The following is a 17,812-nucleotide window of genomic DNA, read 5'->3' on the forward strand; positions in this document are numbered from 1 at the left end:
CTGTAACAGCTGCCCCAGGCTGTGACCCAGTTGTTTTTAGAACTCTGACATTATGATCCCCAGCATCTGCAGCCCAATATGCACTACTGTTCTCTCCAGGAGAATCATTCACTCATTGGTGAAGTGCTGAAAATAAAATAACCAATAGGCTGCTCAACATTTAAAAAAGAGTATCATGGTAAACCATTCCTTAACAAATAATCCTTATGGTTTAATTAAACAATTAGTTTAAAGACATGAGTGTGCAGTTGTAGTTTTTAATTTACTGTAATAAATTAAAAACTAAGAAGTTAAAAACTATGACCACATTAACCAATTAGCTTTACATAATATAAATATATTATTAAAAAAAGATTTGATTTAGGTTAAAGTTTTAAAAGTATAACAAAAACATTTCACTCTTGCTATGGCGATTTGTATCTTTCTCATTTCTTCTGACACAAGAAAATCAATTATATTGGGTTCACTTTTTTCCTATAAAATATTTAGTTGTAAATGTTTTAAATTTGTGGCTGTATAATAAAATTATACGTTAGCTACTTTCCAGTGTGATTTATATCCTAAGTCTAGTTTCTTCAGGAACTACATTTCCCAGAAACGCTCACAAGCATATCGAAGGCCTACGTCACGTGTGTTTCCAGTTTCCGGTTGAAGTGTAAATGGATACATGACACAGTTGTTTGGGGGGAAAAGCTATCTTCAGGAAAACCGTTAACGTCCACAAATTCGTCAGCGGGATTTTGACATCGCACCGACTGAGAGCTCCGTGTAGATTCGGCCGCGATGGAGGCGGTCCCCCGGATGCCGATGATCTGGCTGGATCTGAAAGAGGCTGGGGAGTTCCAGTTCAGCCCGTCCGTGAGGCAGGTGAGCTGGGTGGGGAGTGGAGCAACAGGGCTGAGGTCGAAAGTCAATTAAACAAGGATTATGAACGAAGGGATAACCTTGTCAAGTGGATACCGCTAGCCATAACTCAAAGCAACAGTTGTCGCTACCTGTCGAGGGTAAAAGATTTTTCCAGAACGGGTAGCTGACGTGCTAGCAAAGGTCTGTGTCAGGCAAACCCCTCCTGCTCACTGCCTTTGTTTGCTAACGTTAGCAAGCTGCTTGCTAGCTGGTAATAAGCTAAAAACTCAAGTTGATATTTAGCTTTCAGCTAAGTGGCTAGCTTTGTAGGAATCGATCAAAATACTGCCAACGCGAAAGGCATATGTGAGTATTTCTAGGACTCCTACGCCTCGAGTCAGCCTTCCGACATGAGAATAATAAACAATGATCTCATTGTCACATGCACCTGAGCGAGCGGAGCAGTTTGTACTATTCAAACTATCAGCCTGCTTAATAATAAACACGGGTTTACATAAGCTTCTATAACGAAATACACAGGGAAAGTTGTCACTAAACCTGTGACGCTACTTCTTACCTTAACCGTAAGAAAGATGGGCTATCCTGTTATGTAGCGCATGTTAAAAACAAATAAAGGCATTTAAAAACAGAAACAAACAAAATTGTAGAGGACAAATATGGAAGATAATAACTCTTTAAAAAATAGGAAAAAAGAAAGAGTTTCGGGCCCTTTTTTTTTTGGTGCTTTCAAATCCATTCTGGGAGAAAACCTTGTTTATGTGAGCGTCCAAGCTTTATTTTTCCCATTGGGCGTTAGAAGAGCCTATTCCTGTATGGTGTCAAAAAGGGATTTCGCTCTTAGCTTGAAAAAAAGAAAATTAAATATTAACGGATTTTTTTTTAGGCCTGCTGCTTCCAAAACTCATCTGGGATATTTAAACTCCAGATCATTTGACTGCTTATTAAAGCTGGTATCATCTTTATCTGGTGACTCATTTGTCTTCCCTAACTTCTTCCTCGTGCACGTAAAAGGACTTTGTCCTCATGACTAAATACAATAATCAGAGGGGTTATATGGTTGGTTTGGTTTGTTTGTTAGCAAATCGTTATGGCACAGAGAACAAAATTGCACTTGTGGGATCATAGTTTCACAAATGTATTTCAGATTTATCTAAGCAAATTCGAGAGATGTTATCTTGATGTTTCCACAAAAATGTCACAAACTGATCTGGATCCAGACATCCTTTTAGGTCCAAGGATTCAGTTCATACATGGTGTGGAGTATATTTTTAGCCACTGTGGAGGTGGAGATGCAGTTTCAGACTTTCTTATTAGTAATTCTTTTTGGTAATAGGAAGATTTATTTTGATTTAATTTAACGACAGAGTGTTTTCTTAAAAAATACTAAGAATGATTATTTTATTATTTTTATTGGCCTTAAAAGTGTAGCCTTTAAATAAGGGGTAGTCGATCAGAACAACATTATTTTAAAATGTATCTAAAATACCAACATTTTCTCTGTTTACCCCAAACTAATGCACAACAGCACATATTTGGCCTGAAGGAGTAACAACGTGACTGTGCCTGTCTTCTTGCTTTGTCATTGTGACCTTTCCATGATTGAATTAAAATTGAAACAAAAGCACTAGTAGAAGAATGAGTATCTGCAGGGCTGTTTACCTCCTGACCTGACAATTACGGTAGTAGCTTAAAGCTTATTGTAGTGCTTATGGGGGACAGTGTGAGTCCTGGCAAAGCATGATGGGAAGTCTTGAAGCTCCAAGAGTCTAAATGCTTGGCTTATGCTCAAGACTAAAGATTAACATAATGAGTTATGAGCCCCAGTTCAAAGACATTTGAATTTTTTTTTTCTAAAGAATTTAACCCTCAGTATTAGAGATGATATTTTATTTCTTTATTAGGATTTAACCCTTCATTTAATTTGGTTTTTACCTGAGTTTCAGCAGCACATTCACCTACTTCTTGCTTCTGCTTCTTTTTCTCTAGTTCATCTTGAAGAACTATGGAGAGAATCCGGACAACTACAACGAACAGCTGAAGAAACTGGAGACGCTGCGGCAGGTGAGCACTGTGTCAAAGTATTCTCAGTCAGATTTCTGTGACTCGGACTTGTCCATCGTTATGTGGGTTGCTATTGAATATAGTGGAATTCACTTTTAGGCATCTCCTTGTACCTGAAATTAAGTGTTCCCAACTTCCAGGCATAGTTCACATACGGCTATGAGTCCTTACTGGGATATTGCCGGGGTTATAGTGTTTGTTGCAGGACGCCGTGTTCTGTTGACAGTTCTTCTTTCCCACCATTGCTAAGTGCTTCTTCACAGGGGATCTTTTGATTATTGGGATTCTCTCTCTAACACTGCAAGGTGTATACTGTTCACTATAAAGCACCTTGAAAGGACTGTGTAAATAAAATTGTGATGAATAAACTTGGTTATCACGTAAAGTCATTAATATTTAACCTTAACACTGACAATCCCAACCAGATAGTAAAAGAAACCTCCATCCAGTGCATCACAACTACAAACTGTCTGTTTTGTGATGAGGTTAAGATCATCATGTATAGTCATATGTGTGCAGTTTTACATTAATAGTAGTATTTCCATGTGGACAGGGATTTTCAATACAAAACATTCTGATACAAGTTATCAATCATATCATAATGAGGCCTTTTGAAGTGTTGCCAAGGAAAATGATAAATTCTGAGCATTAAGCACTGAAACCCATTGTTACATAATTCATCGCTGGGCTGGGTCACAGCGTCTTTGCAAGAGTAATGATTTTTGTAGCTGATTAAACACAACAGAAACACAATGTTTGTGTCTGCTTCGCAGAGCGCAGTGAATGTGACGAGGGATTTCGAGGGATGCAGCACACTGAGGAAGTACTTTGGCCAGCTGCATTATCTGCAGAGCCGGGTGCCCATGGGAACCGGCCAGGAGGCTGCAGTACCCATCTCATGGTAATAACACACAGGAATCCACAGAAACTGTATGGAGTGTTTACACATACCCATCCAACTGCAGTCTGTACTGCTGAACACCAGAGAAGCTTATTTTAGAGACACACTCACTGCAGCTTGCTCGTAGAGAGCAGTGTCAGCACACTGGCTTAGTTGCTGAATGTTGGGATGTGGATAGAATGAATGAACTGACATTAGGCGTGCGAACCTGTACTGCTAAATTCTAATTTAGACTTAATTCAACTGCATTTAATTAATGCAGTCCTTCAGTGTTTTTTCTGTAGTGTCTATGAATACAGTGTCATTCTAATACTATGGTTTAGAAATCAATAATATATGATATTGTTCAGGCATTTGATTCTCTTTAAAAATACTTTTCTATTTTCTTTGGAAAACAGGACTGAAATTTTCTCTGGAAAAACAGTCACCCATGATGACATCAGCTATGAGCAAGCCTGCATCCTGTACAATCTGGGTGAGTCACTTAGAGTCAATAATAGTAATAAACTGTAACAGTTAAACACATCTGAACATGTCAGTTTAAAAAAACAAAACAAAAAATGAAAAACATGAAAGCAATTGATTGGAACGTCCGATGCTGTCTTGCTCAGTACTGTAGTATTTGTTAAATTATATTTTAATCAGATGGAGCTTCATCCATGAGGGTGTTTGTTATTAAGGGAAAAGAAATCCAAAGCTACATGGCCCTGTGGGAAAAAGTGATTACCCCCAATACATAATAACTTAGCACCAACAACTACAATTTAGCGTTTGCAATAACTCACAATGAGTCTTTTACAACACTGTCGAAGCATCTTTGGAGAATTGTTGTAATTCAGACACATTGGAGGGTTTTCAAGCATGAAGTGCCTTTTCAATGTCGTGCCACAACATCACAGTCAGATTCAGGTCAGGACTTTGACTAGGCCACTCCAAAGTCTTCATTTTGGTTTTTCTTTCAAGTCATTCAGAAACAAACTTGCTGATATGTTTTGGATCATTGTCCTGCTGCAAAAGCCAAGTGCGCTTCAGCTAGAGGTCACAAACAGATGGCTTGACATTCTCCTTCAGGATTTTTTGGTAGACAGCAGAATTCATTATATTTTTTGTCTGCTCCACTTTGTCAGGCAGGGCCTACTTAAGTGATGTCTTGACTGAGAACAGGTGTGGCAGGCGAAACTCAGCTTTCCAAAGAGTTGGGAGTTCGCCTTGTAATCGGAAGGTTGCCGGTTCGAGCCCCCGCTTGGACAATCTCGGTCGTTGTGTCCTTGGGCAAGACACTTCACCCGTTGCCTACTGGTGGTGGTCAGAGGGCCCGGTGGCGCCAGTGTTCGGCAGCCTCGCCTCTGTCAGTGCGCCCAAGGGCAGCTGTGGCTACAATGTAGCTTGCCATCACCAGTGTGTCAATGTGTGTGTGAATGGGTGGATGACAGGATGTGTAAAGCGCTTTGGGGTCCTTAGGGACTAGTAAAGCGCTATACAAATACAGGCCATTTACCATTTTAATTTATGTCATAACATAATAACTTAATAATAAACACCTTCATTTAGAAACTGCATTTTGTGTTTACTTGTGTTAGCTTTGACTTGTGTTATTTCAGAATTCTATGGTTGACACAAACAATCGCTTTTTCTTTAGGGTGTTGGAGATTTTCAGAAGTTAATGTTAAATATGTACATGAAACCCCTCAGTACCATATTGTATATGCTGTAGGGGCATGCCACTATTGAGCGTGTCACACAAATCACTTCCTTTAAAGAACAATGCGGAGAAATTCAGATAATTTTCAGCTTAAATGCCAATTATTTACTGAATGTGAACAACAAAACCTACAAATTCCACCAAACTTATCTGTGGATTGTCTGCAGGGGCCTTGCACTCCATGTTGGGAGCCATGGACAACAGGGTATCTGAGGAGGTAAGAGAGACACATACATGGGCGCAGAGTAATTCTGGCCATTTTGTTTGCTCACACAGTCCCACTGACTCTTTCTGTTTCATTTTTAGGGGATGAAGGTGTCCTGCACTCATTTCCAGTGCTCAGCAGGAGCCTTCTCCTACCTGAGAGACCATTTCAGCCACAACTTCAGTGTGGATATGAGCCACCAGATTCTGAACCTCAACATCAACCTTATGCTGGTAGATTACACACCTACATGCGCATGCATAGATTAAAATACACACACACACACAAAACAAATGAGTGTCCTTAACCTTGGTCCCTCTCGCAGGGCCAGGCTCAGGAATGTCTTCTGGAGAAGTCCATGTTGGACAACAGGAAGAGTTTCCTGGTTGCTCGCATAAGTGCTCAGGTTGACTTCTTACCATTAAATATGAATCATATAGTCATCATTAATTTTAATATTAAATGCTAATAACTGCGGCCCTGTTGCTACAGGTGGTGGATTACTACAAAGAAGCGTGCAGGGCTCTGGAGAACTCGGAGACGGCTTCCATGCTGGGAAAGATCCAGAAAGACTGGAAGAAACTGGTTCAGATGAAGATTTATTACTTTGCTTCTATCGCGCATGTGAGTGTTTATGGGGCAAATTAGTTCCCTACATGTATGCACTTGTTTGTGTGTGCTGAGTTTGGTCTCAGTAATTGCTTTCGCTTCTCTCAACAGCTTCATATGGGAAAACAGGCAGAGGAGCAGCAGAAGTATGGAGAACGGGTAGGACCAACACACAGATGCATTATTTATTTTCCACTGTCAGGGTGCTGTGGTTTATATTTGTGCAGTCATATTTTGCTGCATTGCTAGTGATATGATTAAAAATCCCACGAGAGGAATTAGTGCTGATATAATTTTAAAATTTTCCCATTTTCTAATGTTATTAATACATTTAATTGTCTAACAGTTCAACTGAAATAAAGACAAACAAGTATTTTTTCTTTAACTAGATTAGAAAGGGTATTTTTGTCTTATAATCTCTACTAATGCACATGTATTGCTCAAATTGAGGGTTTCCAGCTGATCATTTTCCTTACAGCCACATCAACATAGTGAGTCCGCTGTGGTCTGATCTTTCGCCTAAGTTGGTTTTTCCTGGTTAGCACACGTATGGAAGCCCACCTGGTGCTGCAAATCTTTGAGTGGCGAGCTGGTTCAGTGGTTAGCAATGTTGCCTGAACGCAGGAAGGTCCTGGGTTCATATCAAACGGGGCTTTTCTGTGTGGTGTTTTCCTGTTCACCATATGCCTGTATGAATTTCTTCTGAACACTGTGGCTTCCTCCCACATTCAACGAACTCTTATTTGGTTGTTGGTGATTTTAAAGTGGTTAAAGTGCACACAGCTCATAGTGCTTTGAGTGGCAAGAACTCTAAAAATGCCAGCTCGTCATCGCTTAAAAAACTGTTGTTTTGCATTTCTTGAAATACACTCTTTGACCTTTTTTTTTAACATGTCTGTATGCTGCGTATAAAGCTGGGCTAGTATGCAGCTGAACTAGCCTAACTGTAAAGACAGTGACGTGACATTTTTTTCCACTGTTCTCAGGAGGTAATAGGATATTCTTTATCTTAATCTTAGTAAGAATGTGAAAATGAGAAAATATCACACTATTAACAAACCAATACCTATGACTAACATTTGGTTTGTGGGGGTTGGTGGCGGCACATTAGAGCACAGTGGTTATGTTACCTCATAGATTTATTTATGTTTAAAAACAAATATGTAAGAATGAAGACTCTTCCTGTCTTACTGGCATCCTGCCACCAGGAACTAGTGACATTAGTGACATGTACCCTTTCCTGACATCCTGGGAAACTGGAAAGAAACTCTTTCCTTCTTGGTACTAATAAGGGAATAGTTTCTTTTAATCTGAATTAAACATGACGTTTGAGTGTCACAATGGTTAGTTTTATTTTAAATTTTAGAGGTAAAACTGTTTCAGTTAGTTTGACCAGTTTCTTAGTTAGTTTTGTTGAGTCATGTTTATTTTTCTGTCGGTTAAATGGCTTAAATGCTCATTTTCCCCCACAGTTGGCTTACCTGCAGAGCTCCTTGGACAAACTCAATGAAGCCGTCAAACTAGCAAAGGTACTACTTCTCTCTACCTTCCCGGCAATCCATGCTTAGGTCGTTTTAGTGTGACTTGAACTTTCTTTGAACTGTTTTCACACTTGAACTTCAAATGTTTTTGGGAGAATCAAATTTTCTGAAGTTGTCTTTGCAGACATGCATCATACAGATGCATAGACCTCCTATTACTGGAAACACACTCTGTGATTTAGAAAAAAGATGTTCAATCACTCGTTCTGAATTCTCCTTTTATCCTACTACAACCAGGGACAACCTGACAGCGTGCAAGAGGCCCTGAAGTTCACCATGGATGTTATCGGTGGAAAGTGAGCAAAAACTCTTAGTTAACAGTTACGGCCACTTCATGATCATCAGCGGTTTTTGAGCTTTTTTTTTCTTTGACCTTGCAGGTTTAACTCTGCCAAAAAGGACAATGATTTCATTTATCATGAGACTGTTCCGTCTCTGGAGACTCTAGCCTCTGTAAAAGGTAACAGGAAGCATCAGTATGTTTCGCTCAGTCAGTACATGCAAAGCTGGTTTTGCATATAGGGTGTTGCAAATATGTATACACTGTGTATGAATATGTTTTTGTATATCTTCCTTCATTTTTATCCTGGTGTCGTGCCTTTGTTTTCTGTTTTCCTTGGATATAATTATTTTAATCATCAAGTTTCACTAAGTAAAATTCATGGATTTTAATGTATATGTCGTTTCTAAAGTAGTTTTGCATGTCATGTTATGCTTGGCCAACAGTAATGCACAGTCAAAGCTAATATTAGCCAGTTTTTATATTTAAATGCAAAAGTTGACAACCATTTATTCTAGATTAGGCCCTTTTTGAGAAATAAGCCGTCAATTAATTGAATTATGTTCAGTTCAGTTCAATTTTATTTATATAGCACAAATTCACAAACGGTCATCTCAGGGTGCTCTTATTGTAGGGAGAAGATCCCACAATTTTAGAAAGAAACTTCAACAATTAGAAAACCCCCTATGGGGGGAAAACTCGCCGGAAGTAACCTCCAGCAGAACCAATCATCTGCTGCGACCAGTTTGAGGTGATAGGAAAGAGCAGAAAGCAGAGAGAGACAGAATGAAAGTTTAATAACTACTAATGACTAAATGCAATAAAGTGATGTTTTGAGGGCAGAACATGATTCTCTGTTTTGAAACAGACCAGTGGCCAAGCAGTTTTTTCAAATTACGTTGGGGTATCAGTCTACTTTATTGACTGATTAAACTGCTTTTTCTTGGTTGGTTAATTTTCCCATAACCAAAGTAAGTGATTTACTCTGTCATAATACTGCAGACATTCTTAAATATTCAGATTTGAGATGTTACCAAAGATTTTTTTTTTGTGAATATTTTTATTTCATTAAGACAAACTTATGTTTGTTGAATCAAGTTGCCCCACGTTTGGGATGTAAGAGTAAAATTAGGTACAAGTGATGCTAAAAAGTAAAATGACAGTAGTCTCTTCTTTTGAATGCATTTGGTTACATGCTCTCCTTTTATGCTCATCTGCGCTTTTACATAAATGTTTTTTGTCTTTCTAGGTGCTCCTCTGGTGAAAGCTCTGCCGGTCAATCCCACCGACCCGACTGTCACTGGACCAGACCTTTTTGCCAAACTGGTGCCCATGGCTGCCCACGAAGCCTCTTCTTTGTACAGGTAGGCTCCCTCTGTGGATGTCAAGTTCATCCTAGAAATGGGAAAATATCCGCAATCATATTTTAGTACGTTATTCATCTTCATTTTTATATCTTATGTATTTTTTTTTCAGTGAAGAAAAGGCCAAGCTGTTGAGGGATGTGATGGCTAAGATTGAAAGCAAGAATGAAACACTAGAGTGAGTATGATGTGTCATTAATTTTGCATTCAAGTGGTAAACGAACTAAGGCTTACTCAATATCTCTCTTTCCCCCAGTTGAATTTTAAATAAGAACCAATCTTGGTACAGCAAAACTTTTAATCTATACCCACATTAAATACTAAAGTACTTAAAATACTAGGGTTTTGTTTTAAAGATTCTGTTGCAGTATTAGGTAACTGTTATTGCCTCCTCCTTCTACAGGCAGTTCATGGACTCTCTAGGCTTGGAGCCAGAGTCTGTAGACAACCTCGATATGTACAACCACCTTCCTCCAGTCCTGATGGAGAAGTGCGCTGCCCTCAGCGTCCGTCCTGACACCGTCAAGAGCCTCATTCAGTCCATGCAAGGTGAGTGCCACAGGCAAGCACAGCAGACCTAACAATTGCAGTTGCTATCTTTTATTATGAGAGTGCACAGAGGTTACACAGTGAAGACGCAAAACCCTCGAATTTCAACAGCTGGAATTGTTTTTCCCAGCTACAGCAGCTGGTGCTCAATAATTTAATCAAACACTTTGATTTAGAAAAGCTACATTCTTATGAAACAGTTGTCTCCTAATTGAAGCAATTGAGTGAGTAGGTCATCCGATGACAAACAGCGAAATTGTGGGTCATTATTAATAATTTGCTGTCCCTACAGCAAATTATTTAAGTGAAAGCTCTTCATTAAATCCAAAGCTGAATTGAAGATTATTTCATGTCACAACATTAAAATATTGCTGACCTTTAACTGTCCTAGCGAGTGGTGTGTGTGTCCATAATAGTTTGCACAAATATGCATGTACAAAATTAAGCATGCATGATCTCTTGATAACTAAAAGCCACATTTCCCCCCCCAAATTTTTGCAATATTTTCATGACTATTCATGTCCTCTCCTGCACAGTGCTCTCTGGTGTCTTTACTGATGTGGAGTCTTCACTGAAAGAGATCAGAGATGTGCTAGAGGTGGATGAAGCAGGTGAGCGAGCCCTCCAGGAAGTTGGTGGCCCTGCTGTGGGTGAGTTGCACCCAGCTGCCCAGGGCCAGGCTCTGGCTGAAATCCGCAGAGACCTTGAGAAGTATATGGAGGCTCATGAGAAGGCCAGTTTTACCAACACGGAGCTCCACCGGGCCATGAACCTGCACATCAGCAATCTGCGTCTGTTGGGGGGGCCACTGGATAGTCTGAGAGAAGCCCTGCCACGGCCACAGCTGAGTGAAGGTGAGGGCTTTTTGATAATGAGAGGTTACTGTAATTTTGCAAGGTTTAGTAGAGCAGATAAAGTCATTAGGGTCATTTAAAGTCACCCAAGATTTTCTGCTCTTCAAAGTTAAAAAGTTTAGATAATTACTATAAATATGAAACCTAGTTGTATATTACTTTTATTGTAGCATTACAGTCAGGGCTGCGCATTAATGAATAATGGAAAGTCTTAAGATTTAGGTCAAATGACAAAATCCAGTATATGTTTTAATATGTTTTAGTAGCTAATTTTTTTTATTAGTTTAAATCAGTAAGCCAGCTGACTGTCCAGTGACTAAGGAATTATTTTCTCTTAAAAAAAATGCCGGAAAATAGTGAGCAATGTCTTATTTGATACCCTACAGCTTAATTGTTTATTTTTTAACTGGTCAAACTGTGAATATGATTTTGTTTGAGTTGTGAATATAAACACATACGGTACATGCACCTGTGTCTGTGCAGAGGAAGTAGCAGGTCTGCAGTGCATGAAGCGGATCCTGGGAAAGGTGCAGGAGATGAGGGAACAGAGAAGCTCTTTGGAAAAACAGCTACGTGACCTCATCCAGCAGGATGACATCACATCCACCCTCGTCACTACGGAGCGAGCAGACATGAAGGTGTTTGGAAAAACACATTTGCAACCACGTTACACTGTTATTTGTTTAAGTTGCTAAATAAATGCTGTCGTGAGAGACTTATTAACTTGTGTCTCTCCAGCACATATTTGAGGAGCAGCTGAAGAAGTACGAACAAGTAAAGGTATACATCGACCAGAACCTCGCAGCGCAGGAAAACATCTTGAAGGCTTTAACCGAAGCCAATGTTCAATACGCTTCTGTTCGGAAAAGCCTGACCCAGACTGAGCAGCAGTGGAACACAACTATCCAGGGACTGGTGGGCTCATATGAAGCCTACGAGGACCTGATGAAGAAATCACAGGAGGGAAAAGAGTTCTACGATGACCTGGAAGCTAAAGCATCACGTCTACTGGAGAGGGCAAAGGCCCTGTGTCAGACCAGGGCAGAGGAAAGGAAGCCCATACTCGAAAAGTAAGGAAGACATTAGAATAATATTTTAAAGCTTTTTGAGTACTTTAATTATAGTCAACAAATCACTAGTACTTCATGTAGTAGTAACTTATAACTACTTGTAAAAGACAAATGCTATCCACATTTGTGATTTTTCATGCTGTCCTCTTTGTGTTGGCCGTTCCTCAGAGAGACCCAGAAAAAGCCACCAGCGAGGCCGACGGCAGCTAAGCCGTCCCTTAAGCCAAAGGATGTTGACTCCACCTCTTCTGGCCTAGAGGATCCAGAACTGGCCCAGATCAATGCGGCCATCTTGGCCTTGGGAGGTGACCTGCCTGAGGATCTCCGCAGCCTGCCTCCTGATATTCCTTCCCTCCCTCGCACTGCAGCACATCTGCCGGGTCCTGATGCCTACATGCAACCTGGTGCTAACTTGGGTGGCACCTCTCTGCCTTGGCCGGCTGCTTCAGCTGCTGGTCTTCCATGCTTCCCTGCTAACCTGCCACCTCCAGAACTCCTGGCACGGATTGCTCAGTTTCCTACTGCAGGGACTCATGCAGCACAGGGACCCCTGCCACGTGGGCCCCTACCACAGATGACTCCACAGAGGCCTCCACAAATGCCACCCCAGGCAGGGCTCCCTAGCTATCGGCCTCCCCCTCCTCAAGCTCCCCAACCTGGCCATGTTGCCCCTGTCCCTGTTCGACCTTCAACCACCACGGTGGACAGCATCCAGGCACCTATACCCAGCTACACCCCCACACAACACCACCCTGTCCCACCTGCAGCCTCAGCTGGTTACACTGTGCCTCCACAGATAGGGGCATACCCCCAGTTTGTTCCCCAACCGACAGGTCCCATTCCGGGTATAGGCCAGACTCCCCAGTCCCAACAGCAGAAGCATCCACAGCAGTACCCCCAGCCAATTGGACAACCACTCCCTCAGGGGTACCAGCCTGGACCAAGGGCTGTTCCTGGCTCTCATCCTCTTCAAAACCAACAAACCTACCCACATCCATATATGCCCCAACAGCCTGGTGTTCCTCCCCAGTACCAGCAGGCATTTCCAGGTCAGCTACAGTCACAACAAAATGGCTTTCAGGCGAAGCCTCCAAGAGGCCAAGGCTACCAGACTCCACAGGGCTATATTCAACACCCTCAAATGATGCCAGGCTCCATGCCAAGGCCACCTCAGATTACACACCCACCAGGACCCCCATCTTCTCAAGCAGCACCCCCTGTATCTCAACCCTACCCACCCCATTCCAACCAACAGATGCCCCAAGCACTCCCTCATCAACACATGCTACCACAGCACCAACAGGTCTCCATGCCCCCCGGTGCCCAGCAGATACCGCCTCACCCACAGATGCAAATACCAGGTGGTCCCAGAGCACCAGCACCCCCCACAAGTCAGCCGATGCCTCCGGTTTCACAAAACTACATGCCCTCAACGAGCCAACCCATTCACTCTGCAATGCACCCACAGATGCCTCCTGTTTCACAACCCCATATGGTTCCTGGTCCTCAGGGCCACTTGCCAAGGGGGCCTATGCCTCAAATGCCCTCCAATACACTACCCCCACAGCACCACCATCACCCTGGACAGCCTCCCATGCCAAATATGCCGCAGCAGCCCATGCGGATGCCCAACCAACCCCAATCTCAGCTGCCTCATCCTGGGGGCGTATGCTACCCTGGAGCAGCGCCAATGATGCCTCAGCAGCCTCTGGCACCACAGCCTGCTGCTCCGCAACAACCTCAGGCTCCTCTTTCTATGACACATCCACAGCCTTCAGCTATGTATTCTCCAGCTCCAGGACCTAATGTACCTTCAAGTACCCCACAGCCACCCACTGCCATAGGCCCACATGGTATACATGCCCCACCTACTCAGCACATGATTCAGCCCACTCCTGGAGGCCCTATAGTATCACAGCCACCCAACAGTATCCCACCTTCCCCTTCCCCTTCTCCCTCCCCTGCACCCTCTCCAGGTCCGTCTTCTCTAGGTCTGAACCCTCAGCAGAGGCCCGCTCCAACCCCGACTCCTGGAGGCACAGCCCAATCGACTCTTCCCTCTCCCTCTGCTGTTTCTTCCTCCACTTCCCTGTTTGAACGACAGAACTCAAGCACAGATGACCTCCTGTCCTCAAGTCCAGAGAGCCAACCGGGAGGCACCAAGGCCCCCACTAATGTTCTCCAACCCACCAAAGCTGACCCTCAGGATGGGGAGCGTAGAAAGAAAAGCTCCCAGGGAGTTCTCTTGATCCAGGGTGACCCATACCAAGCCCCAGAGCGTGTCGCCCACCTTCACAGTGAACTAGAACGTTACAGAGCCCAAGTAGATTCCCTGGAGAACCCCTCAGAGAATGAGGGAGGGCTTTCTGTGCTGGATGCCCGCTGGAAAGAGCTACAGGACCAGCAGGAGAAAGATGCTCGCCAGCTTTCCATTGCTATTGCCCGCTGCTACACCATGAAGAACCGTCATCAGGACGTAATGCCCTATGACATAAACCGTGTGGTGCTACAGTCAGGGAAAGATGACTACATTAACGCTAGCTATGTGGAAGACCTGTCACCATACTGCCCACGCCTTATTGCCACGCAGGCTCCGCTCACCGGCACAGCAGCAGATTTCTGGCTGATGGTGTATGAGCAGAAAGTGTCACTGATTGTTATGCTGGTTTCGGAGCAGGAGCTGGAAAAGGTACAGAGTTTAGTTTGCACAGTGGAAGTATATAATCTGTACATTACTATTTTTCAGTAGTGTGTAAAAATGTTTTTTACAAGAGAACTTAGTTTTTTGTGTTTGTTTTTTGTTTTTTTTGTTTTCTCAAATAAATTAAGCTACACATCATTAAATTAATTTACTTTGTTGTTTGTGTGTTTAACATCTTTCCATATCCTCACAGGGAAAGGTTTGGCGTTACTTCCCAACGGAGCGTGGCCAGCAACTCTCTCAGGGACCAATAACACTCAGCCTAACAACACAGAAGATGACACCAACACACGTGGAGCGCATGATCAGTCTGCAGTACCGTGACCAAAGCCTAAAGCGGACTGTTGTCCATCTCCAGTTTACTTCCTGGCCAGAGCTGTAAGTCATCTCTTTATATTAAAAACTGTAGATAAAGACTTTTCTTAGTCAGCCTGGCAGTGCAACGTAAGTACATCAAATATTATTTCTTCATATCCCATTAGGGGCCTTCCTGATAGCAAGAGCAATCTGCTGCGGTTCATCCAAGAGGTTCATGGACACTACTTTCACCAGAGACCCTTACATACACCTGTTGTTGTGCACTGCAGGTGAGCGTATTTCTGTGGCTGTCCATTCCATTTACATACAGGGAATTTCTTCAATGCATGTAAATGCTCCTGGCCCTCCGGGTCATAGCCTTCAAGTGTAGACAACACATAACACACGTGTACTGTTTTTGCTTCCTGCTGATAAAAGACCAACTAAGTTTTGATCCTTGTTATTCATTTTAGCATCTCAGTTGTTGTTAATCAGTCTGTACACTTTTTGTCTCAGCTCGGGTGTTGGACGCACTGGCGCCTTCTGTCTGCTGTATGCAGCTGTTCAGGAGCTGGAGGCAGGAAATGGGATCCCAGACCTTCCACTGCTGGTGAAGAAGATGAGACAACAGAGGAAGAACATGCTACAGGAGAAGGTAAGAAAGAGATGGGACTCTGATGTTGTGTTTAGGATTGATCTTTGTTGTCGCAGGTTTAAAGTTGCAATACGCAAAAATGTACATATAGACAACAGAAAAAGCTGATTGTACATTTCAAGGAGTTTAAAACCTAAATTTTAATTAAGCATTATGAAATAAATGAAGAGTTGCACAGAACACTTTGCAAAGTGCTGCTCAAAAATCCTAAATGTAGAAATATGTGACTATGCTGACAAAGTACATCATGAATCAGGCACTGCTGATGAATAGCTCTTCATATAGTACACACTTTATATCATCTTTCGGTCTGCCTCCAGCTCCACCTGAAGTTTTGCTATGAGGCTGTTTTGAAGCACGCCGAGCAGGTTCTTCAGCGCCACGGCATCACGACCGCCACCTGCAGCAAGAACACTAACTCTGCAGCCACAAAGGTTTGTCATTCTTCTTATACTGTCCTTTCAAATAAGTTCAACTGGTTAGTGGCTCACAAAGCACCATAAAGGGAAAGATATGTTGCTGCTGATTAATAATCCTTTGAAAAACCATAGCCACGCAGCTTGTAGGTGACAGAATGTCACATACATATATTTACTGGAGCCAATTTTGTTCAGTGTTGTGAGCTATGCAGTCAAAACTTTACTCACCTCTATTGTAGATTTCTAGACATGGACTTCTGAAATGGTTCTTAAAACAAATCCCTAGCATCTCACATCTAATTGCACAACTTTAATCTGACTGTAACCCTCTAATTGTTTACAGTTTTGCACTCCTGATTGTTCCCAATGAATTGAGAGTTCTGGTTAGTTGAGGTACTGAAGGTATTTGTTTTTTTTTCTCTGCATCACTTCTTTCATTTGTATTTCTTAAACACCTCTCTCTGTTTTTCTGAAGCCTTACCCGAGACAGGAATCTCAGCAGGATATTGTCCTCGGCGGTGACATGCCCATCAGCTCCATTCAAGCCACCATCGCTAAACTAAGCATCCGGCCTCCAAGTACCACAGATGCAGGCATGGAGGCTGAGGAGCAGGTCGGCCCTCTCTTACCTGCTCTTGACTCACTGGGGGACATCCAGCAGCTCCAGGATCTCTGTCCTGCCACAGATCCACAGCCCCCATCCTCCTTAAGCCCGCCTCTCACTTCGCCCACTGCCTCTCCTCCACCACCCAACGGGCTTGATGCCGTTTCCCCTTCTTCTCTGCCAGCACCCAACCATCAGCCAGTCCCAGAGGCTCCGCCCAGTGTTCCTCCTGCTTCCTCTGCACCGGCTCCTTCATCTCTGGAGCTCCTGGCCTCGCTGACGCCTGAAGCCTTCTCCATGGACGGGGTGGGTCGAGGGAAACAGCGGGTGACTAAACAAAGCTTTCTGCAGCCGGCAGAAGGCCAGGGTCTCCACGGAACTCGAGGGGACGAAGGAGACGACCCGCTCAGTAGCCTGGATCCCCTCTGGAGCCTCAGCAAGCGTTGAGATGAAACTATAGATTTCTGCTTTTCACCTACTCTACCACCAGGTGTCAGTGATGGCCTATAGCGCTTTCTAATCCTGCTTTAAAAAGAAGGAAAACAAAACAAATTGGCTTGGAGATATTTTAGTGGTTGATTACCAAGATGTGCCTAGTGGCAGATTGTAAGGGTTCAGTTTTGAAGATTGAAATGTGTACTTTGCACTGCTTTAGGGGTGTGAGGCTTGAAACTAAAAACACTTGCTTCTCCTTCAATCACTGATGGCTTCTGGGACCAGAACACTATGCACTCGTTGGTATTATCTTCATTCTTTGCTGCTTTTCTTTTTACGTGTGTGGTGGATGGAAGCATGTCTGCTCTTCCAGCACCAAACCTGCGCTCATCTTATAAAAAAAAAAAAATCCCAGCATGCACTCCACTTCACAGGCACCTCACTGTTGGTCATCAAAGCATCGCCAAGGGTGTGACATCGCTTGGCCGCTCTGTGATTATTTAATGGCTGGAATAAAAGATGAAGTTGCAGGCATGTGGAGGCACTCCCAACTCAATCAGTGCGTACAGTTCAGTTTTTATGTTAACAGAGGAGCATACAAATCAGCACGTCTTAACAAGTTGATTATTTTTCTTTGTAACACTGTAAATATCTTAAACCTAGAATATTACAAAAATTGTCCTTCTGGAATTAAAAAA

General features: G+C 42.8%; 1 protein-coding gene across 2 annotated transcripts; it reads left to right on the top strand.

Annotated features, from left to right (window-relative positions):
• The first annotated feature begins 632 nt into the window (after positions 1-632).
• ptpn23a (protein tyrosine phosphatase, non-receptor type 23, a) lies at positions 633-17,803 on the top strand. 2 transcript variants are annotated; one of them, XM_085423709.1, is made up of 24 exons: positions 633-867; positions 2,854-2,928; positions 3,702-3,829; positions 4,228-4,304; positions 5,699-5,748; positions 5,838-5,969; positions 6,062-6,142; positions 6,229-6,360; positions 6,457-6,504; positions 7,818-7,874; positions 8,124-8,182; positions 8,267-8,346; positions 9,416-9,530; positions 9,643-9,708; positions 9,934-10,079; positions 10,616-10,933; positions 11,417-11,571; positions 11,672-12,003; positions 12,172-14,692; positions 14,898-15,082; positions 15,187-15,291; positions 15,518-15,656; positions 15,977-16,090; positions 16,551-17,803. In XM_085423709.1, the coding sequence occupies exons 1-24, from the start codon at positions 784-786 to the stop codon at positions 17,124-17,126; spliced, it is 5,775 nt and encodes a 1,924-aa protein (XP_085279835.1). In that variant the 5' UTR covers positions 633-783; the 3' UTR covers positions 17,127-17,803. The 2 variants fall into 2 exon arrangements, with proteins under 2 accessions (XP_085279835.1, XP_085279836.1); XM_085423710.1 differs by having other exon boundaries at positions 642-863.
• Positions 17,804-17,812: the final 9 nt, after the last annotated feature.

The sequence above is a fragment of the Rhamphochromis longiceps genome, linkage group LG11 (assembly GCF_057381845.1).
Source record: "Rhamphochromis longiceps isolate RC_006_pf linkage group LG11, R_longiceps_female_GT1.1, whole genome shotgun sequence".
Classification (NCBI taxonomy): Eukaryota; Metazoa; Chordata; class Actinopteri; order Cichliformes; family Cichlidae; genus Rhamphochromis; species Rhamphochromis longiceps.